The 23706-nt window shown below is 53.4% G+C and overlaps 1 protein-coding gene across 2 annotated transcripts in view; it reads right to left on the reverse strand.

Moving 5' to 3' along the window:
• AMN (amnion associated transmembrane protein) overlaps nt 1–21262 on the reverse strand; it is a 33566-nt gene extending 12304 nt beyond the window's left edge. Inside the window, exons 1-11 of one of the 2 annotated variants that reach the window (XM_032113504.1) lie at nt 21083–21262; nt 18920–19038; nt 18761–18805; nt 8934–9021; nt 7210–7445; nt 5507–5644; nt 5318–5426; nt 4223–4305; nt 3072–3258; nt 2151–2325; nt 3–105 (exon numbers count right to left, since the gene is read on the reverse strand). In XM_032113504.1, coding sequence (XP_031969395.1) covers nt 3–105; nt 2151–2325; nt 3072–3258; nt 4223–4305; nt 5318–5426; nt 5507–5644; nt 7210–7445; nt 8934–9021; nt 18761–18805; nt 18920–19038; nt 21083–21143 — 1344 coding nt within the window. In that variant the 5' untranslated portion in view covers nt 21144–21262. The remainder of the gene's footprint in view (nt 1–2; nt 106–2150; nt 2326–3071; nt 3259–4222; nt 4306–5317; nt 5427–5506; nt 5645–7209; nt 7446–8933; nt 9022–18760; nt 18806–18919; nt 19039–21082) is intronic. The other variant, XM_032113503.1, reaches the window with a different exon arrangement.
• Between the last annotated feature and the right edge of the window lie 2444 nt (nt 21263–23706).

Genomic DNA, 23706 nt, shown 5'->3' on the forward strand with positions numbered 1-23706 from the left:
ACCACGTTGAACATGGGGTTGTTGAAGCCTTTGTCACTGGCTGGTGCGGGGGACACCGGCTCCTCCATTCTGTCCCAGGACCGGGACAGGCGCAGGGCAGGCAACCTGGGGAAGAGCTGGGCATCACCTTCCACACCCCTCCCACCCCTGCAGCTCCCCCAGCTGAAACCCTGCATCTTTAAGAGGCAGATGGGAAAATACAGGGGCAAAGTGTCAGGCTGTCATTGAAATGGGATGATTGTACCCTTTCCCAGGGAAAAGCTGCTGTATCCAGCAGAAATCATTAAGGCTGGAGATCTGGGACCTGCATTCTGGAGGGAGGAGTTTGCAGAGGCAGACAGCTCTAGCACAGGCTTCACTTTGGAGCAATCACTCCTTCCCTGTGGCCTAAAGTGAATTGCCACAGAGCTGACACCTGTTCCCACTGCAATCCCAACGAGCACTAATTACTTTTATCACGTTACCATTTTTTCACCTTAATCACCATCACTACTTGTACTATTCTCTTCATTACTTTTGTCCTAAGGTTCCCAGTCATGGAGCATCCTCCCCTGCACTGGGCATCTGGTGCAGGTGGGCTCAGCAGCAGGTCCACGCACATCACCTCAGGAGCTCTGAGGGAAGCTCTGCCAGGCCCCTTTCGGAGGAAATTAGGGGATCTGCAGCAGCAGTGGGTTGGCCAGGGACAGACCCTGGGCTCGTGTTCAGCTCTGTCTCCTGTAGCTACACCAAATTCCCTTCTGCTGCTGACAGAGCTGGTTTCAAAGGCCTGTCCAGCATCCAAAGAAGAGTCAGTGAAAGATAAATCATCAAGCAGCAATTATGGGTCTGGGAGTTTTATTTAGAAATTAGATGAAGGCATGGGTTTACTGCTAGGAAATACCATGTCAGCACGTGTCAAGCAGCAGGGCAACTGTCCCTGGCCAGGGCCACTACTGCACAGTGACAAAATCCGTGGAAGAAGTGGGAGAGAACAACCAACCTGACTCGTGAGCCTCTGACACGGCAGCCGCAGCACGGGGGAGCTCAGCACCCCCTGGCAGACACAGGCGCACTTTGCACATGCAAATTTAAGCAATTCCTGGCCCCTGATTATAAAATGTGTGAGGTCAACCCCACTTGCCCACAGCTGGGTGAGAGACAACTCGCAGTGCCTCAGCAGGCAGCCAGTAAATACTGCAAAACCCTCCATGTGAAGGTGGGTGCCCCAAGCACCTGCTGTGGGTACTGCTGGGATGCCCTAGTCACTGCCAGACCCCATCTCCAAGCTTTCCTTTAAAGAAAAAAGGTGATGGAGAAGGGGTATTTCTGACTAGCTCCCAGCTGTGGTGCAGCCAGGTGTACCCTCCAGCTCTCCCCTGGGACCTGCACTCCATGTTCCATGCTGTGTGAACAACTAATGCACCAGGAGCTGCACTTGCTTTTGGATGCTCTCTCTCCCTTTACTGGTTATAAAGCTGTGGGACAAGTGTTCTGCATTATTTTGATGCATTTCTTTTTAGCAGCTGGCAGTTTCAGCCCTCCACTCCCCAGCAGGGCTGCAAACTAATGGTGCCAAGGAACCCACGCCACCAGGCACCATGACTGGGCTGTGCAGAGCTCCAGCCGAGCTGCAGCAGCTCTGCTCCCACCAGAGCACACTGCACCCTACCAAGAGGCAACTCCTCCTGGTCACAGAGGAGAATGAAGCAGCAGTCCAAGAGTACAGAAGTGCCTTTCAGCCACCTTACCTCCAATAAACCATGAGGAGCAAGGACAAGTTTTAAACTGACAGAGGGCAGTTAGATATTGGGAAGAAATTCTTTACTGTGAGGGTGGTGAGGCACTGGCACAGGTTGCCCAGAGAAGTTGTGGATGCTCCATCCCTGGAAGTGTTCAAGACCATGCTGGCTGGGGCTTTGAGCAACCTGGTCTAGTGGAAGGTGTTGCTGGCTATGGCAGGGGGTTGGAACTAGATGATCTTTGAGGTCCTTCCAAACCAAACCATGTTGTGGCTCTATGAACAGTAATGCTGGGGGTAGCAGGCTGCCAGGCTCTGTGGGAGCTCTGGGCAGCACGGTGTGCCAGGCTGGAAGGACAGCCTGGGCTGGCAGCTGCTCCCAAGCAGAGACAGCCTGAGTATTTGCTGCTGGCAGAAGCCCCATCCCTACCTCAGATTTCCCCTTCTGTAGAGAAAGAGGATCCCTCCAAGGAACAGGAGACTGAAGAGTAGCCCCATGACTGTCCCCGCTGTGATCCTGCTCACTGGGTGGCTCCCCACCTGCCCGCTGGCAGTGCTGCCAGTGGCCACTTCCATTTTGCCACTTGAAATGCCAAGAGCTTCACCTGGGAAGAAATATGGATGAGGATTGTACAGGGCAACACATCTCCACACCCATGGCAGAGGGAGCCTTCAGCTGGGTCTGGCCCTGCTTGCCTGGGGATCACCTTTCCCTGAGAATGGCGATGGCATACACAGGTGGATGGACTCAATGGGGACAAGCCCGTGTGGGTCTGGTATCCACAATGACCACCAGGTCCCCTGGCTGTGACCTGTGTGCCCATCAGCATCTGTCAGCTTCCATTGTCTGCCTCCACAAGCAGCATTCTGGCTGCAGAGCAGCTCTGCAGAGAGGGACCTGGGGGTCCTGGCAGGCACCAAGCCGGTCATGGTCAGACATGGCATGGGAAGAACACCAGTATCCCAGGCTGCATGAGAACTGCCAGCAGCTCAAGGGAGGTGACCCTTCCACTCTGCTCTGCTCTGCCCTGGTGAGCCACAGCTGGAGCACTGAGCCAGGCTCGTCAGCAGTGCCCAGTGACAGGGCAAGAAGCAACAAGCAGATACTGAATATGCTAAATTCCACTTAAATACCGATATTTATCTAAGTATTTATATTTTAAAAACTGGTTTACTGCAAAGATGATCAGTTGTGGAGACAGGCTGCTGAGAGACATTGTGGAATCTCCATCCTTAGAGACATTCAAACCCCACTGGACATGTGGGCTGGTGGCAGGGAATACGAAGCTCTGGCCAGTGGTGGGTCTGGGCGCACCTGCAGGGGACCTGCTGTGGAGAACAGGGGCGTTACCATGCTGTGCTATGTTCTCCATGATGTCTGCTGCCAGCTGCTCCGCAGCGGTGCCCGCCTGCACTCCTGCTCTGTCATCGATCAGCACGATTTGGATCAGAGGAGTGGAGCTTCGGGACAGGATGCCCAGGAAGGTCTGTGCTTTGTGCACCTTGGATATGGCCATCTGCACACCAGCGTACTTGGGCTTCCCAAAACACAAGGAGACACGTAAAGCCCATGAGAGGGTAGGCACAGATTAGTCACCTCTCCAGACAGCCACGACGGGGCAGCTGCAAGGCCCACCTGAATCTCCATGTGAGCCCCATCGCAGAGCTGCCATCCCTGTCCCTGCAGTGCCACTGCATTTCCCAAAGGAGAGGCTTGTACATCCCCTCTCCCTCTCTCCCAAGCTGTGACCAGTACCCAGCACACAGTGAGCCCCCACAGAGGAAAGCATGCTGAGAAAACAATTTCATGTATAACACCCATTAAAAGCTGTATTAAGACGTGTGGCTGTAAGGAGGGCAGGCAGACAGCTTTCAGCTCAGGATCAATAGAGCAATACTCCAGTATCAAACCTCCCAGCACAACACAGAGCACACCTCCTCCCCTGGCAGCCCCTGGCAAGGAGGAGGGATGTCACGTTGTCTCTGACAAGCAGCAGCATGAAGTGATGCTTTGTAGAGCATCTGAGAGCTGACCAGTGCCAGTCACTCACCCAGTGCTTGCCTACTGGGGAACGGCAAAGCAGCTCAGCATTGCCCAGAGGCCAGGGGATGCCCTGCTGCAGGTTTGCATGATCCCAGCTGCGTGCACTGAGCTCCCATGTTACCTAGACCTGACCTCCTGTGTTTTCTGGAGCAGGGTTTGCAGCAAGCCCCCCGGCATCCCTCCCCACTGCATGTCGGCAGCCGTTCCTGCCCTGAGCTGAGCGGGATGGTGGGGCTGTGGTGGGGAGCAAGGGACCCAGCACCCACAGCAAGCTGGCACATCCAAGAGGTCACACGGGGAGGGTGGGCCCTGCAAGGTGGTGGGGAGTGAGCTGCACCCCTGGCATCGCTGGGGCTGCATGCCAACCACAGACACTCCCACACGCATCATGTCACTGGCAGATGTGGCCAGTGGCTTGTGGTTTCATTAGCCCCTTCCGATCTGACAGGCTGATGTACCTGGCTCAGCAACTCTTGTACCAATCTGTCCTGGTACTTCTGCAGGTCAAAATCAGGAGTGAAATCCAGGTTAATGGTGGCCCCTGCAGCCGGAAAACAGACAGACATCAAACTGTCACCAAGTGTGGACAGAGAGCTGTCACGGCAGCACAGCTCTGACTGCCATGAAAGGCGCTGAGGACTCTCCAGTACCCCTGTGCAACCTCTCCCTCCCTTGTTGGTCTTTTTGTCAGCTGGGTTTGATGAAAGGCATTTGGCTTCCAAGAGAAGCTTTGCCTGGAAAGCTTTCTCCCAGTTATCCCTCTGGGAAGCTCTACATGTTCCTGGTTTTGGGGCCACGAGGTTGTAGTTCAGCAGCGCTACCCTGGCTTTGGGGGGAAGGCTGAGAGGAGGGAACACCTCTGCTCCCCGTGCTGCTGCATTGCAGTCATGGAGACAAATATTTTCCTTGGAAAAAATACAAGTAAGAATTAGCTGAAATTTTAAATTGTCCTAACGACTGTGAGGGACTATGCTTTCAGGAGCATGTTGGAGAAACATGGTGCCATTTTATTGAATTTGGTATGATATACCAAATATCAGATACCAAGTATCCAGGTACAGATGTGCATGAAAAATTGCCCCTAACAACCTTTCATGCAGATTAATGGAGCAGCACCCATTGCAGAGGGAACGCTGCCAATCTGCATGTTTTTATTTTAAGTGAAATGAAACAAGCTGGCTGTTGAGAAGCTGACATTACAGTGGAAAAGGCTGCATTTCCTCTGAGTGTTTTCTGTTGCATAAACTCAGCAGAGCCCTATTAGCTTGACGAGCTGTGACATCCTGACAGGATAAACCAGAGGCAGGGACAAAGGGCTGCGACTCAGAACAGGCTCCCAAAAACCAGGATGATGCTTCAGAGGGATGTGCTGGGAAGGTGGCACAATGGGATCTGCACACGGGACCCCTTGGGAGCAGTGATACAGCAAAACTTCAGCTTACAACCAGCAGCAAGCATCCCCTGCACCCAACTTTCCCCCACGGAGCCAGGGGAAGCAGGGTGGGGCAGCTGGCGTGGCAGGGAGGAGGAATAGGGCCATGTCCCCCACTCACCACAGACCCCACAGCAGTGGCCAAGGGGCTGCAAAGGGCTCTGGCACGCTGGCTCTGGGCACTGCCTCCCTGATGCCCTGAGCAGGGCTGCGCAGATGCGGGGGCCATCCTAAAGGAGAGCAGGGCAGCGTCAGTCCCTCACCCCGTAACCTGCACTGGAGCCCCCAAAATGGGAAAGGGAAGACTCACCAGGGTGTTCCCGCAGGCACAGCCGGACTTATCAGGACAGCCAGTGCCTGTCACCTGGAGAGTGCCATTGCCATGAAACTGCAGCGGGGCGGAGGGGCCCCCCAGGTACCCAGCCCAGGATGCTGGGGTGTTCAGCTCCTGTGTAAGGAAGAGCAGCAAAGCGGGTGAGTGTCCCAGGACAGGTCCCAGTGCTGTCCCCAGGCACCCAGCCGTGCTGCTGGGACACCTGATGTCACATCTGATGGACATCACTGAACAGCCTCGCTGCAAGCAGTGATGCAGCAGGAAAACCCTGCCAATACACCCATTCCAGCTTTTCCCCTGGACCAACAGAAAAACTCTCTCTAAAACCAAAAACAATGGCAGTGAGATGGCTGGGCCTTTTCTTCTTTTGCTTTCCATCTTTCTGCTGGCCCAGAGAATTCAAGGTACCAGCTTTTCACTACCTGGAGGAAGGGGGCTGGATCTGAGCTGTTTTCCTCCTATCTGGGAAGCATCTCCATGTGCTTGGCACTAGCAAAGGCTGAGCTGGATTGACCAGCCTCATCCTGCCAAGCCACCAGTGATTCCCTCACCCACTCTCTTCCACAGGAAGCATCTCCATGCTCTGGCACAACGGGCAGATTTCTCAGGCCCTGGGGTGAAAATAGTCATCACACAGCACAGAGTAGGCTGGCCTCAAAGGGATAAAGAAGCTCACGAGGTCAGTTCTTAGGAAACATGCTATGATCCTAAAAAGCACCTTCTTCCTTCCTTCACCTTCTCATCGCTCAGCAGCAGCCTGAGGGACAGCCAGCAGTGGTCCCTGGGGGGGATGATGAGCCGTGGGGTGGTCCCCAAGCATCAGCAGGATCAGCATCACTCTGAGCACCAAACAGCATCCACCTCTGCATCCCTGGGGCTACGTGTGCCTGGAGTGAGTTCTGCTGGGGTGCTGCCTTGCTCAGACTCACCAGCACCCGCCTGGACACCGACTGAGTCTATTACTCAAAAAGCAGCTACCTAATGCCTGGCCCTGAAATGGCAGATCCCAGCCAGCACAGCAGTAGAAATAATAAATAACTTATGAAACGCCTGCTGCATCTCCCACTCCTGGAAGGAACCTGTGTTTACTGCTGCAGTGCCTGTGATCTTCTGCTCCCCCGACCAGGAGGGATGGGGCTCGTGGGGAGCCTGATTCCCAGGCTGAGGCACAGCAGGCTGCCAGCGCTTCTATAATTATCCCTCTGATCAATTAAAGAGCAGTGCTGAAGCAAAGCTGGGAGATGATCACTGGGCCACAGGCCATGTTAAGGTCGGGGGCAGGAGGGAGGTGTCCCCAGAGGGTCCCTGAGCAGCACAGCTGCAGACACGTGCCTGGGAAGGGAGAGGCCCCTGGGAGCCAGAGAAGATGCCATTTGCTGGTGGTTTGACCCGTGCACATTGGCCCTTTCTTTAAACATGAATAGCGAGACAGCCTGTGCTCCCACACTGCAGGGAGGGAGGCGATAACAAACTGGTCGATGCAAAAAGGCGATGGAGGCCACCCACAGCAACAGCAACAGCAGCAGCAGCAGCAGCCCATGAAGCTGCAGCCCCACAGGTGTGCCCCATCTCCCTGCACAGCGCTGCTCCCCCATCTCCAGCTGGTCCTTCCTCGCCTCACCTACTTTGGGGCTGTGGAGAGAAGGTGCCGAGCCAGTTTCTCATCCTCCCCACGTTACCTGGCCCATGACAGAGATGCTGCGGAGGTGAATCACTGGCTGCGATGAGTCGATGTTTACCCGGAAGGAGGTTTCGGGCTGGAAGACAACATCATCATAGCAGCACGGGACGCGCTCCTCATCCACAGAAAAGATGGGCCCACTTGGCTTGGGCTCCCCACTGGGAAGAACATCCTGCCACAGTGTGGGGTCGAACCACGTGTGGTGCTCAGCATCGGCAAACCTCACTGTTCCACCTGGAAAAGCGATAGGAAAGGCTTAGCATGACCCAAACCCAAACTCAAAGCCCCAGCAGATGCATCTGGGTTGGTAAAACCAGGCACTGTCTGGCCTGAAGTGAAGGATCTCACCCTGTGGTCAGGGAGCCAAGGGCTGGCCCTGGCATCACCCTCATGGGCAGCCACTGTAGGCATTTCCCAGAGCTTGGCAAAGTTTCCCAGCACTCAGAGCTGGGGTCTCAGCCCAAACCCCACATCTGCCTGCTGCTTCCAGGCCCAGATCCCACAGGACAGTTTTTTCCCCCTTTTTTAAAGCTCACCCTTCTTGCTAAGGAGGAAAACATCTGCCCGAATGCTGAGTAACAGCTAAACCTGATAGAAATGGGTATGATAATTCATGTCCCGGTTTCCCAGCAGCCTGGAAGGTCTGCAGAAACGTGACCAGCCCTGTTCCCTGCAGCAGGTAACCCCAAAGTCAGTGCTCCATTTAACTATCAATTATTTAGCCATTAACCACTTCCCTGCTGGTTAGTCTCATCATGCAGCGCCCTGATTCCTCCTCCCCCTTCCCAGCAGCTGAACCTTTACCAATTCAGCCAGCTTGAGGGTGTTTAGTGACTGAATTACTCGCATTCATTTTGAAATCGTGCTTTAAAGAAGTCCATTTGTGGAAGTTGTCCCAGAAACGCTGCTGATTTCAGGGGAGCAGGGCGTGGTCAGCAGGAAAAGCCCAGTGCAAAGCACAGATGCCTGAGCTTCTCGGCGGGGGGGGGGGGGCAAACAGCCCCAAAGTAAAAAAATGATAGGAATGAAGGATTTCAGAGTGGCTCCAGACAGTCTTAAGCTACAATCCTTCCTCTGGGAAGACTGATTTGGACTTTTCCTCCATTTTTTTCTCTTTTTCTTTTCCAGTCAGAGTGCAGGCACAGGCACTCTGCTTGGACTCTTCCTTCCCTGCAGAGGAACTAAAAAGTTACTTGCCACTGAAAGCATGGGGTAGCTCTTAAGCACCCAAAATACACCTCCCTAGAAAACAGCTTTCAGATAATAGCAGGCACCAATGACACAAACCTGCTGTCTCAGCCATGGGCTGGAGGCTGGGAGGGGAGGGGAGGATGCATGTGTGAGGCCAAAGGCCAGCTTGCTGCGATGGCCATGGCTTGGCTCACCAGTGTGTAACTCCTAACTGGTTTTCTTTAGAAACACCATGGCAGAGACAGTAAGGGCTTTGATGTGGCTACATGCTTAATAGGCAGGGGAAAATACAAACAATATTTGCCTCTCTGCTACAACTTCAAAGGCTTCCCTACCGTAATTACTTTTTTAGAAGACAGGTGATCTAGCAGGAAAAAAAGATCTGATGTGAGAGAGGCCATCAAAGGAAAGGTAAGTACTGAAGAGGAGTGATTCACTTTGCTCTGAGCTGGGACCTTTGTAGAGGTGTTTGGGCTGAATTTGCATGGTTCATCACGGGCTGATGGGGTGCCTGGTTTGGGCACAAAATACCTGAGTCACAGCCTGGATCCCAGCTGCCATCGAAAGCTGTGAATCCTGCGCCAGCTGCCAGCACGAGTTCTCCGTTCAGGGGCAGGTACTAGACGAAGGGATGCAGAGTGTTACTGTGTGGTCCTGCTGCCAGCCACCCAGGCTTGTAACCACGGAACACTGCTAATCATTAGGCTGCCTATTACCCTCACAGTCTCCAAGGCACTTCACAGTTATCAGGAGCTACCCTTGCCATGCCCCATGTAAATGGAAAAGTATCAGCTCCCGGTTTTACGGACGGGGAGGCTGCAAGGGGGAGGGGCAGTTTGATGTTATCTTCCATAACACAGAAGAGCATTCAGAAAAGCAAGAAAAGGAAAAAGCAAAATAAGCTCTTTTGACAGCTCTTCCTCCTCTTGCACACACTCCCAGCAGCTCAGTAATGGATTTATACATTGGAACACCATGAAAAACCCAACCTTACTCTGCAAGTGCCAGAGTGCAACCCCTCACTTAATGGGTTCCCACCTCCAGGGGCTGTGCTTGCCCCATAAAATGTAACTCAGGGACCCAAGCTATGCTTGGTGCAGTGTCAGGTAGGGAATCTGCACTCAGCACAAGCTAAGGGAAACACACAGCGGCATTTGGAGAAGCTTGCTATAGCCACACCCTCTTCTTGTTGGGTAGGACATCACCAGCAGGTAGTCACAGTCATGGTACTGACCTGGCTTCAGCCTGGCCATGGACAAACCTCAGCAGGCACAGCTCTGCCACGGGAACCTTTTCAGCAAGAAACTGTGGCCACCTGGGTCACGAGCCACCACTGCCAACACTGGGACAGGCCCTGGTGAATGATCAACTCAGGCAAATCATTCACAGCACACAGGCTGTTCAGCCCAGCCCGTTTTATTTTACATTTAGAAATTGCAGCGGGAAAGTCATGGTTTCTCCCAATATTTTCAAGTCAGTGATGCTCAAGGCTCCCTTCTCTAATTCAGTCTATCCAGTGTTTTAGCACCACTCCTCAGACAGCAGCTGGGAGCCCTCCAGGACTGCATTATGCTGACTTACTGGGTCCTGTGCTCAGGCAGAAAACGTTAAATAGGATTTTACGGTTTCATCTACTTAATTGGTCTTTAAATATGTATGTAGGTTAGAGAAAGCAAGACTTATAACTGACTGCTGCAGGTGGCTGTGATAGCTCTCTGTCCTTGGCCAGTCTTGCCTGAGGATGCTCAGTCCCACCTGGGCCACCATGGGGTAGGCAGACCAGGCAAAAAGCTCATCACCCCTGAACTGTAGGCACCTGTTAAGAAGTTTAGTATCTTGGTGGTGCAGTGCTTTGAAGGCCATAGCCCAGGTGCTCCTCTTGGTTCAGGAACCATGAGAAGCCAGGATAGAGAGCAGAGGGTGGTTGCCACCAAGAAGAGTCGCACAGTGCTCCTCTGCACCATCTGCTTTGGACCCAGCAACGCCATACATTGGGCTGGACAAGAGGGGATGACACTAGGAATAGCTGAGGTTGGGGCAACATGTGCCCCAGGGGTGTGGTGTCTCCCCCCAGCCAGGAAGGAGCCTTTGCCTATGGACACTGCTCCATCAGACCATAGCCTGTGTCCTGCTGTCAGGTTCTCTGCATTTCTATTACTTTTGAGTAAAGGAAATTTGTTCAATACTGAAGCACTGAAAAAAGCTGAAAGGTCTGCCAGGATACAAATGGCATCATGTCCTTTAGCTGCAGATGTAAAAGCCATGTCTGTTTTGGCCTGCATTCAGCTGGGTGAGGGCAATGCTACCAGCTTCAGCCACAGAATGCTGTACTTCACTTCAAGTGGCCTGGCTTGTTTTCCTGTGAGCTCATGCGGGAGCAGGCAATGGGACATTCTGGAGCAGTCAGCTGTCACCCATACTCAGGCCAGTGCCAGAAGCACTGCCAGCCAAGTCTCTTCTCCCAGACTGCCTGGGCCATGGCAGTCTGAAGCCCCTGGGCACTGCCTCTTGCCCAGTTTGCAGGCTGGCCCCCTGCATCACGGCGGGGCCAGGCAGGAAGGGTGGCCAGCCGGCTGCTGGGCCCCATCTGAGCTGCCCAGCGTGGGGCTTTGGATGGGACGCAGCAGATCCTTCCACCAGCACAGGGTACCAGCTCTGGGCACTCAGACCCAAAGCTGCAGGGATCTTTGGGTGGACAAAAGAAAATCAGCCAGCAGCTGCTGCTGAGGGGGATGGTTACACAGCAGGATCATGACTGGTCTCCACTTGCTTTCCCAGGCTGCTGAAGTTGACATTTGTGAGTGTTGTGGCTGGATCAAGACCACTGGGTTGGGAAGTCCCTGCTCTCATCCCTGCCTGCCTGCCAGCTCCCTCTCTGGTTGTTACCACTTTGACTACAGCCGTGGGTCAGAGCTTCCCAAACACCCTGTGGTAACCATGCAGGACACAAGAAGCTTTTGTGTCCAAGGGGATTGTTCATTCAGATCTTCACAAACTAAGTAGGAGGGAAGGAAAACACACTGAGGATTCCCATGACAGGGCTGAGTTCAGTGTGGTAAGAGAGGAGATGAGGTATAACAGGATAGCTCGTTCAGTTAGGGATGCATATATGGATGCATGACACTGATTCCAGGACGAGGTGGTGCATCATGCATGTGCTTGGGAGGGCAAGCACGTCTGGATGGGCCAGCAGCACCAGTTCTGCTCAAGGGGAGAGCTGGGGGAAATGCCTCATGCCAAATCTGCCTCATGCCAAATCTGCCCCATGCCTGCAGTGCCTGTGCTCTGGAGACACTGGCCTCTGAGCTCTCTGGACAAGATGGAGCTTCTCCAGCTGCCGCAGGAGATCCCCTTCCACTCTTGAGGCCAAAACCCCAGACTGGCTGGACTTCCCAAGCCCAGAGGAAGCTGCTCATGTGACTGTCAGAGTGGCAGGGAAATGAGAGTGAGCACACACAGTGTCCCTTCACACCCTGGGACTGCCCAGACACTGCAAGCACTTGCCCTGGAATTAAGATGGCAACACAACACGATGGAAGACAGGGGATAGAGTCACCCCATCTTCACAAACATGAAGCTCAGGAAGAGCTCTGTACTTCTGCTTCATCACAGGAATTTCTGGGGCTGGCCCCTGCAGCTATGGCTCCTTGCCCACTGAGGCAACTGTGCTGCACATCCACCACCAGCCCTGCCTGAGCTTCTCACCACTGGGCAGCATTCCAGGAGTGTCTCCATTGTCCAGTGGATCTTTGTAAATAATTTGCCCTTTCTTTTTTCCTAACATAAGTTAGGCATCTCAGCTCACTGCAGAGGACAAATGGAGACTCTGGCTGGGCAGTGGTTTTCTACCTTTGGGAGTTTAGTGTAGAAATTGCATACAGGTTGGGCCACTTTCCAAGTACATTTTGAACTGAGCAATGACAGGTACCAATGGACCAGAGCCAAAAAGCTGGCAGTTTCATCTGCTTTCCCTTCCTCCTGCCAACCTGTACTCCAGGGCCATTAATACAGCAAGTGCTTAGAGTCCCATTAGTCATTTCCCATCCCTGATACTAGTAAATCACTTATCTCCTCTGTTATCATTATCAAGTGTAATGACAACTGAAACACAGTCATCATTCTTCTTATCAAAGTCAAAAAAAAAAGGATGAAAGACCCCATGTAGCCCTTGGCCCAGCCCCAGCACTGCACCACTGAGAAGGAATCCACTGCCCCAACAAGTAAGTGGAAACAAAGCTAACCTCCAAAATGTAAAAGAAAGAAATAGCAAAGTCCTGAGAGATGGTTTTTCAATCAGATGGCCTTAATCACCCTCTGGCACATCCTGGCTCTGCTTGAGTCACAAGCATTGGGCTGAGATGACTGACAGGAGCACTGTGACTGGCATGTCACCATCATCAGCACAGGAAAAATGCAGCACTTGTGCTTTGAACCTCAGTGAACAACACTTGTGACTGCAGCCGGGTCTTTCCCCAGCCTTGCTTTTATTTGCAGCATCTATGCATTTAAATTCCTTGCCTGGATGAGATGGTGCCACCATCCCCCATCATTCAACACTAACACTGCCTGGGCACACTGGGCTCCACAGTGCTGCATCCACAGCTGCACCAGCAGGCAGGTCAGCAGCCATCGGCCCCCAGGTACATCCCCTTGCCCAGCACCCAGCCCAGGAGCAGCTCTGGGGCTGGAGCTGCTGGCCCTCCATTGAAAAAAACTGTGATAGGATGCGAGTGGGCTATTGCTCCAACACAGATTGCTGTAACCCACCACAGGCAATAATGTTCCAGGGAAATGATCTCCATATCACCTTTCTCAGTCCTGCTTTGTTGGGTCAGTGGCAGCCCATGGGCAGCAGCAGGCAGCCACGGTAGCAGGCGGGCGACCCCAGCCCATGCTGCCCACAGGTGCGAACAGCAGAGATTTCCCCAGTGCCTGCTGAGGCTGGGGGTCTCAGCGCAGCTGGTGGTGGAGCCTGGGTGGTATCCAGCTGTTGGGTGACACCCCAGAAAGCCACAGGGCCAGGTTCACCCACAGGTGAATCCCTCTGACAACTCCAGAGCATTGCCAGGGGCTTGCTTGCAGCAGCACTTCTTGGGTTCATTACTGGGGGTTCATTTATTCACTTTCTGGCCCAGATGAAGCTTCCACCTGCACCCTCAGGACAGTGTCCTTTGCCCTAGCCACACATGCCACCTCATACCCCCAGTTTGCTGCCAAAGCCAGCCTGCCCCCACCACAGCTCTCGATCCCACAGCAGCTGGTCCAGGTTCCCAGGAAGGCAGGAGAACCTCCTGCCACCCCAAGACCTCCGTGTGAGCCGAGGGGGGCCACCTGCTGCTGGAGCAGCACCTTGCTGCCCAAACATCTCCCTCCAGGCACGTGGTCCTATGAGGAATGGGGCTTTAGCTGCCCAAGGAAGGCAGGCAAGAAATGCAGCCTGTATCCCCATGAAGCCTATGCTCACGAAGGCTGGTGCAGCACACCCGGGGCACAGAAGCTGGGGCTGCTCTGCATGGGACCCACCAGTGACAGCGGGGGATGCCCACAGCCCTGATCTGATCCCAGCAATAGCTCGCCCCTCTGCTTCTGACCCACAGCAGGCAGGAGCACAGGCACAGGAGTGGTGTGCCAGGGGATATCATCATTTCAGTGTCATCTCCTGCAAGCTAACAAGGTGCTTGGCTGCTCCCCCTGCCCGCATCCCTGCCTCCCCTCCTGCCCAGAAGCAGCAGCCCAGCCGCGCGTTCATTAATGCCAGAGCCAGCTCCCCTGCTGTGTCTGCTTACCACATTTTAAGCTGTTTCAGTGTACGGGCTCCCCACAGCACCTGCCCAACCTGGTCTTGCCCCCACATCCCCTGGCATAGGAGTGACCTGACACATCAGGTTCCCAACACATCACAGTCCTGCCCATCCCTACAGAGAAGCCACAGCTCCTGGCCATCCCACACAGCCCCTGCCAAACCACCCCACAGGGCCCAGAGAAAGCCATGGGAGGATAAAAACAAACAACAGACACAAAAAGCCCATTAACTGGATTGCAGATCCCCAGCATACACTTCTAGTTGCAGTGCCAAACAGGTCCCAGTGTACAGAAATCAGGTGTCACAGGGACATGGGAAGCCCTTTGGGTAGCTGAAGACATTGAGCTATGGCTGCAGAAGACACAGAGAGGATTAAAGCCATTTGCCAAATCTATTTCAGATTAGCTAAGATCCTTTTCCTGAACTTTCCTCTACAGACAAGATCAGAGAAAGCTAGGAAGAGGCTCGAGGTGCAGGCAGGGGGGCCATGCCCGGCAGCGAAGGGATGGCAGACGATCCATGGAGCAGCTTCCCAACCAGACGGGCTCCAGCATCCGCTACAGCCCAGGATGCTGGCAAGCTGCTCTGCTCATTGCAGACTTTAGTAACTCCTCCTGCTGGAAACCAGCCTGAAATGAGGAAATAGACTCGGCGAGATGAGTGTAAATGGCTGTTTTACCACACTCCTTTCCTAGCACACACCTTCAGTGTGAATACTGACACAGAAAAGACTGCAGGATTCCGGATTGGAATTATGTGCTGGCACACACTCCCCTCAAATTTTTTACCTTCATCTCAAGTGAAGGAAAAATAATCCCTTTTCTGGTTGTCTCATTATCCCGCTGTCTGGGAAGCAGTGGGGGAGGGAGCACCGGTGCCTGGGACTAGCGCGAACTGTGGCAATTCATTAGAGCCGGTGCCCCTGGAGAGCAATTGGCATTTCAAGATCAATCTCTGCCAGGAACCGAGCGGGAGCATCCTGCAGCAAAGCCGAGTACATTCTGCTCTCGCAATTAGGCAGCTAAAAATATAAGGCTGGGGGAGGTGTCCCTGGTCAGACCCCAGTGCCCTGCACACTCCGAACCCTTGCCCAGCCTTGCAGCCCCTCATGGGGCAGGCAGGGAAGGGGTACGAACAGCTGCCACCCCACAGCAGAGCTCAGGGATGGGGCACAGCTGGAAAAGAGATGTCAGGGCTGCTGAGCAACCCCAGCCAGTGTCCTGACCCTGGGGTGGAGCAAGGCTGCTCTGCCCATGTGAATAAAACCCACTCCCGCCACCCCAAAAATAGAAGCAGCATCATCCATCCCTGGCCTGCACGTCAGTGCTGGCCAGCTCAGGCACAAACTGCACAAGGGCTGGTGTTACTGGGGCAAACACCAGGCTCACTGCTGCAGCCATGCCCTGGCCTGGCTCCCTTCGGAAGCACAGCCATAGCCAGAGGGTCCAATCCCTCACAGGAGTCTTACTCCCCCACCAGGAGACAAGCAAAGCCAAAGTCTGCCTTACCCTGGAGCACCCATGCCAGGCATCATCACCTCCATTTCCATCCTTTCTGCACATTTAGTCTCAGGCACCTCCAAAAGCTGGCTAAATACTGATCTGCATCTTTAGGCAGCTAAATACCATAGAAAATCCAGCCTAATCACAACGGTTGTGCATCAAAGCCATTTACGCTTAAGCTGGATTTGGATTTAGTGTGTGACTGAATTAGGGATCCATTTGAAATTTCAAATAACTGCTGAGCTGGGCACTCAGTGGGTGAGCTCTGAGCAGGGAGGCAGGTTCTGTGCCCCAACAGCCTCCTCCCAAGAAGGCATTTCCCAGCACTTGGCTGGTGCCAGCATAGTATTGATGGGAAGGGGAGCTGGAGAGCTGACCACACAGAAGTGAGCTTTCAGAAAAATGTCTAGGAGAGGAGCGATAGTGACACATGAGGACCACCCAACGCTCCACTCAGCTGGGGAGTTGGGATGGGAGATCTCATGCTGTCCCTCCACCACCAGCACCAAGCATCCTCCCCTACACTTGCCACAGCAGGCACTGTTCTCATGAAAGTCAATGAGAGCCCAATCCCTCCTCAGCTGTGAATTTCCTTCTAGGCTACTATAGCAAACAACATTCTCCTTTTTTTTTTTTTTGGCCAAAGGCTGTATAGCATCTCCATGGTGACTCTAAAGCTTAATGTATTCTTGCTGATTTAAGTGATTAATGCTCCAGTGCGCGTGGCTGGCAGCCGAACAGGTGCAGCCCAGCCTCTCTGCAAAAAGCCTCATGACCAATTCATTTTCTAACCAGCTGGTTGCCAAATTTCATGCCATTTGCATGAGTGGCAGCCCAGCTCAGGTGGTGGGTTTCATTTCTTTTTCATCCTTAACCTTGGCAGTCCCTGTATCACCTGGTGACAGCAGAGCAAGGCAGTGAACAGGAGGGAAGTGCCTGAGCTGAAATTAAAAAGAAATATTAACCACCTCACTAAGAGACATGCTGGGACAGTTCACAGGGAATTGCCGGGGCAGCGATGCTCAGAAGGAAGGTGTGAGCTGCAGTGCAGGTTACAGGCAGGGGTGGCTGCTCACCTGCAGTGCAATTCAGTGCAAGAGCAGAATGGTGCCCTCAGCCCATGCCATGCTTCATCCCCTCATGGATCCCCCCAGCAGTCCTCCGCACCTGCACAGCAGCGGGACTATAAAATTCACTGTAACCCTGAAGCCTGTGCAGCTGCCTGCCATCAGTGGGGGCCCAGAGAAACCCCAGGACAGCACAGGGGCCCCAGGGGCTCCTGCCAGCGCTCTGCACCCGTTGACTGGGACAAGCCATGGGTCACTCGGGCACCCTGACCCATCCCTGAGTCACGATGAGAGCCATCAACCCCAGCAGTGGGCAGGGCCGTGGATGCTGTTTTGTGTTGTGCAAAGGTTGTGTTGATCTCCCTCTCCTCAGGCTGCTCAGCTCTGCTCTCCAGCTTGGCTGCGGGAGGCTCAGCCGTAATGACTGACGCTGCTCTGCAATTATGCACTTTGCAGGCCTCTAATGAAAGTACTTTAGAAATATTATACATTCATCTGTAAGTAAAATAAAATCTGCTGGAGTGGTATTTTGCTCTTTTCTTCTCTGGATAAATTCCACATCATTTATTACATTATATTTGTACATATTTCCCCAGTACATTCTTTCCTTCAAAAATTCATATTTAAAATGCCATATAAATAAAGTATCTTCTCCAAATATTTGTAGAGGGATTAAATGTGGCACATGGCGTTATTAAAGCATCAAAACTATTAGTGGCATAGACAGCCTGAACAAATTACACCACATAAATTTCAAGGGCTTCTTCAAATTTAGTGGCCAACAAAAGAGCAAAGCTGCCCTAAAACCGAGAGAGGAAACTTGTATGCAAGCTCATCAGGTCTAGAAGAGGAGTTGGAAACCAAACAGGATCCAGCCCGTCTCTTCTTGTCCCAGCACTGGGAGAGGGCTCACTGGTGACCCATCCTCCACTGGCATGTTGGGGCATGCTTTTCCATTTAATTCCTCCCTGTTAAATTTTACCCTCCAAGCCATGGAGATTGAGATGCCATGTTTTCATGGCTGCCTGTCAGCCTGCTCTGGGGCAGAGTTCCTCATGTGGGGCAAAATCAGGTTGCTCAGAAACCCCTCTGAGTTGAGACCCCCCCAGTCTTATATCACTCAACACACACACTTCAGCAGGGTGTCATGCCCATCTTGCCACAGCCAAGCTGATAATGCCACAGAAAAATATAAAACCCAATGGCACTTGAAAGAAAATTTCTTAAGCAACATTTTGGGATTTGCCAGAACAGTTTGTTTTCATTTCAAGATATTTTGATGTCAGCTTCACTTAGCCTCTGCCCAGGGCTAGTGCCTGCTCTGTGTCAGCAATGCTGTGGGTTGGTGCTCCTCAGCCAACTACTGCCAAGTTTTCCATCACATGGAGGGAGTTTTATCCCTCCCTTGAGGAGGAAAAATCAATTTATTTCAAATGAAATTGGGTTTTGTTGTACTCTCTCTCATCTCTCCTAATTAAGAAAAGAAAAGAAAAAAAAAAAAAAGCCCAGAGATGGCCTTTTTGGTTCCATGATACAGAGAAACCCAGACTGCCATAGGACTCCCATCCCCTGCCCCAGATGAGGCATCCTTGGTCTGGCTGGACCATGGAGAAAAGTGTCGAAGTCCATGGAATGACTTTAAACTGACAGAGGACAGGTTTAGACTAGATATTAGCAAGAAATTCTTTACTGTGAGGGTGGTGAGGCACTGGCACAGGTTGCCCAGAGAAGCAGTGAATGCCCCATCCCTGGAAGTGTTCAGGGCCAGGCTGGATGGGACTTTGAGCAACCTGGTCTAGTGGAAGGTGCCTCCGTCCATGGCAGGGGGTTGGGACTGATGACCTTTAAGGTCCTTTCCAAGCCAAACCATGTTATGATTCTGTGGAGATGGGGACAGGGAAATGTGCCACCAGGCAGAGCTGCAGGGCTGGCCCTGCCCTCACCCACTCTCTGACAGCCCTGCACACCATGCACACCACGCCTTACCATGTCCGTCAGCGCGTGGGGAGACCTGACGAAGACTGAGACAACCTGTAAGAAAAGCAAGAATAGAGTGTGCTTTGCACTGTCAGGTAAAGGGGCTTTTCCAATGCCTGACAGCATTTTGCAAAAACAAAAATAAAAATAAATCAGAAGTGTCTATACCTTGTCCTTCTCAAAGTGAACCACATCGCTGGCACAGGGGACTCTGTCTTTATCCCAGTTGGAGGCGGTTTCGAAATTGGTGTTGGGAATCCACTGCTTGTACACAGCAGCAGTGGCAGCTGGGAGGGAACAGAAGAACCAGTTTAACCCAGTCCATGGGAGGCACCAGGAGCCTGCTCTGGGATGTGCTTCAGGATGGCTTGGCCTTTTTATGCCAGATTTTTCACCCAAGAGCAGCTCCTGAGTTTTCCCAGCTGAGCAGTCACAGCCCTTCTCTACACAGGGGATTTTTTTTGGCTGGGTGATGGTTTTTACCCACCAAGACAGGAAGAGAAGCAAGGGACAAACACCTGGCAGGCAGAGAGAAGGCAGGAAAGTGTCCTGCAGGCAAAGGGCGAGAACAACATACACCTGGTAGTTAAGCAATCCTTGCAAGGGGTTTTGTTGTCACTCACTAATTCAACAAATAGAGATTCCTCAGCCTTTGGTTTCCAGAAGGTACAGAGTGGGCATGCAGAGCTGGGATACCACAAAGACAGGGCAAGAGAAGAAAAGGCATTTGCTATGGGACATGTAGCACAAAATACAGGCTAGTTTCATGTGTTTGGAGCTGGAGGGGGGGATTCAACGGTGTATTTCAGCCTGAGGCATAAACAGGTTGGGTTGGAGGGTTCTTCCCCTTGGGGTTTGCTGGGACAGTGGCAGTCCTGTCCTTGGGGCCCCACAGGGATGAACCTGATGGCCAGGGACAGGACAAGGGAGAGGGGGTTTTCACTCTGACCTCCGTGATTGCACAAGCACAGCAGAGCAGCCTCCCGACCTGTCATTGCCCAGGCTTGGCTGGGGGATGCACATTCAGCTGAAGATGAATGACTTTCCAGCAGCCTGAATTAAATGGCTTCAGGCAAGTAAGTATGAGACAGAGAAGAGAAAATGACCAAAAAACCCCCCGACTTTCGCCGTTATTATGGATCATCTCTTCTGTAAGAGAAAGACCCACAAAATTACAAAATATGTAGAAAATCCATGGTGGAAGGGACTGGGGCACTGGAGGGGGCGTGGAGAGGGAACGCCGGCCCAGCCTGGGGCAGGAGGGGGGTTCTGAATGACTCCAGCTGACAGAGGAAGGTGCACTACAGAATGCCTTGGCCCGGCTACTCCAGGTGATGGGGAGGGATGTAGCTGCAGAGGCTCTATCAGTACACAAGGATTGCCTTGGGGTGTAATTTGCGCTGTCTTACTCTGCCAGGGGCTCTGCTCAGACCACGGGCTGTAGTAGCCATCTCCACATGAACAGGAAACGATGTATTTTTAACCGGAATAAAAGTCCTGGAGCCCAGCTACAGAGCGCAGAGGGGCTCCCCTACCTCATGCCGGGCTGCGGGTGCCTGACTGAAGGAGTCCTCAGGCAGAACAAACACACCCGTGCCGTGTCCTCTTTAAAACCCTCCGAGAGGGAGAAAGACGCTGCCAGTGGTGAGAACGGGAGCCAGGTAGGTGCTCGCAGTGTTCTGGGCACAAACACCTTGCTAGCTCAGAGCAGAGAAGAGCTTAGGAAGGGAAAAAGCCCCCAGATAGTAATGGCAAGTTGTTCTGTCCTTGCTGCGGTTCCCTCGCGTCCCTCCCACCTCGGGCAGCTGGGGAATGGAGAGGTCAGAGCTCCAGCCAAAAGGCTCGGACAGCCCCATCACACAAAGCCTCACGTCCCGCAGGTCAAGCGAGCTCGCACCCGGGCACACCCTGGAGACGGCTCCGCATCCCACCTGGCCGGAGGTTACTCCTTTTGCCCCGTGCAGCAGCGCCGTGCATTCCTGCACCCTCCCCAGCTCTGGAAATATCAGTGTGCTTTTTAATCGGCCCTGTCTCCCGGGAAGCGCAGTCCTTGAACATCAAAGCTACATGCATATTCAACAGGGAGCGTGTCCTGCAGCGCAGCGCTGCTGACTTCAAATGAGAGGCACAGCAGGCTGGCTCCCCACGGCTATCCCAGCCTCAGCCCCCTGCTCCCCTGCTGCCTTCCCTCGTTTGCCTTACGGGTACGCTGTGAGTGACAGAGCCTGCAGCTCTGCTCCGAACCAGGGCTGCCAGGAGCATATCCGAAATGCGGAGGTCGCCCAGCGGTCACCCGTGCTCGCCACAGCGGCCGGGCCCTGGCGTACTCACCAAGGAGCTGCAAGATTCCCAGGAGGAAGAGCAGGCGCTTCATTTCGCAGCCGGCTGCCATCCCTCGGCTCCGCGCTCCCTGCCCAGCTGGACCTTGCACCTTCCCGGGGCACGTGATGGGCTCAGCCCGGAGGAGGCTGGGGGGAGCAGGGAGATAACCAGTGTGGGAGGCAGGTTTCCCCAGCACGAACCTCAGCCTTGGTCTGTTCCAGAAGCTGGTTCGCGCTCAGCTCCTTTCCCAATCTCCCTGTTTCCTTGACATCCATGGGGAGCCTGAGAGCCACTGAGGATGTAGTTGGGGAGGCAGGAGTGAGGGTCCCCCCAGCTTCGCTCACCAAACCTCGCCACCCCCACTCCCCCCACCCATCCAGGTCCAGCTGAAGGGTGTCAGGGTGAACACGCTGTGTGCACACCCCACGCCGCTCTCCCCTGCTGAACAGCGGCTACCTCATAATTACTAATGATGGCCTCCATGTATTTTCAATTAGCTCTCTTGGAAGGGAGCAGCTCCCAGCCACGACTCATAATTGTACTTTGGCCACCAGCTGATTTGATCATTACCCGGCAGCGCCAGCACAGCCCCACGCTGCTCCTGTGGAGGCTGCACGGGGCTGCTGGCAGCGGCACCAGTGCATGGGGATGCAGCAGGAGGGGGGACTGCACCATCCCCGTCGCCTGTCACAGCATGGAGCAGTGCTGCGTGCCGGTCCAGGCCCATGTCTTTACCAGAGGTGTGTTAGGAGCAGAAAAGGATGTGGGAGAGCAATGACATCCTGGCAAGGGGACAGCAGAAGGATTATGGCAGAGGCTCGTGCCATGGAGAGAGCTGTGGGGCTCAGTTGCCCTTCAGCTGACACTGATAGCAGCAGGGCAAGGGTAGAAGATTGGTGAATGCAGGGGTTTACTAGAGGCCAGGAAGAGACTGGAGAAGTTCTTGGAAGGGTCATCCAATGGGAGGGTCACAGATCACAAGAAGCTCTAACCTGACACCAGCAAGGATTTAGGAGTGCAGGAGTGGGAAGCAAACTATCCCTGTCCCACCATTTGTGCTTTCCCTGCTTCCTAGCTTCCAAGTTGGCAGACAGACTGGGGTGCCGGGAGAGAAAGCTCCTGAGCTGCAGCTCTAAGCCTGGGCATCAGCCAAAACACAGTCAGCACTTTCTGCCCAGGGAGCTCGATGCTGAGAGATGTCCTCGAGGTGAAAGGCTCCTGCACTCTAATTACCACTCACAAATCTCTCCCAGGGGACTCAGGGTGAATGCTGGCTGCAGTGAGATGTCCTGTCATTATTAGAGGGGGGAAAAATTATAAATCATGGATACTCAGCAGTCAGAGCTTGGAGAAAGGACTGCAGTGTGCAGAGGGCACACTTTCTTGTCTGTAGCCTCAGCATCCTGCAGCACAGCCAGAACGGGAGAAACCACTCACAGGACCTTGTGCAGAGAGCAGTGCCACAGCTCCTGAAACCCAGTGTGCCGGGATGTGCTCCACACCCTCAGTTTTACTTTTTGTACCCTGCAGCTGCTGCTTCTCAGCGCTACTTGTCCCACCAAAGCTGATACTTGATTTTTAAATGAGCTGGGATTCATCTGGCAAGTAGGCAGAGGTCAAAAATCCCCTGTGAAACCCTGCTCAAGGATGGACAGTCCCTGCTCCAGCATTAGGGTGGGGCAGCATAGGATAGGGCAATGACAGAAATTCTAGCAAAACTTATTACTGAGGCCAGGTGCTCACTGTGGCACTGCTGAATAACCTGGCCCTTGCTGCGGGTCTCTCCCCATGGCTGGAGCACGCTCCTCTCCATCCCAGATTTTGTTGTTGCTACTGTCCCAAGATGCTGCTGTGCCTCAGGACCAGACAGGCACAACAGAAAGCTGCATAGGAGCAAGGTTTGAATCATGTGGTCACAGGGAGAGTGAAGCAAAGTGGAAAGGAAGGAGAAATCAGTCCCCAGAAATTAAAGCAGCAGCCCTAATGCACAGACAGCACATTTTACTCCTTGCTGCCCATCCGTCCTTCTGCTCCCCCATGCTGGCTGCCCACAATGCCCCTGAGGTGGGGTGAGCACATCACCGCCACAGAGGGGAAACAGCACTCAGTGGATGCTTGACCTTCCCAGCATTGAGTTATAAATGGGCATCAAAGCCAAAATCACTGTTCACCTTAGCCAGCCAGCAGAGCCACCTCCTAAAGCCCTTCAGGGATATCCAGCACCTCTCGGAACTTCTCTGTTGTGCAACTGCATCTCTCCTCACCACTTAAAAGTTGTATCCTGCAACACAAGGGACTTCCCAGTATGAGTACTCAGCCCCAGCACTTTGGGAAAGGGAGCCCACGGCTGAGCACAAAGCAGTGATGGTGTGGGCACCAGGCCCCAAGGTGGATGACTGCCCCCCACATGCACACACTTCCTGCAGCCCTCCAAACAGCCAAGCAGCAATGGCACCATCTCTAGAAAGTCATTAAGGGCATGGAAGAATTATTCGGTGGTAACTGTGTTACACGCCATGGCCTCAAACAGAGAGAGGGGAGAAGGCAGAGATGTGCCAAAAACTGGCTGCAAACCCCCAGTGCTGAAATACCCCCTGTGGGGGCTGGGCTGTACCCAGGCAGACAATGTTTGC

Source organism: Corvus moneduloides, chromosome 6 (genome assembly GCF_009650955.1).
Source record: "Corvus moneduloides isolate bCorMon1 chromosome 6, bCorMon1.pri, whole genome shotgun sequence".
In the NCBI taxonomy this organism is placed as follows: domain Eukaryota; kingdom Metazoa; phylum Chordata; class Aves; order Passeriformes; family Corvidae; genus Corvus; species Corvus moneduloides.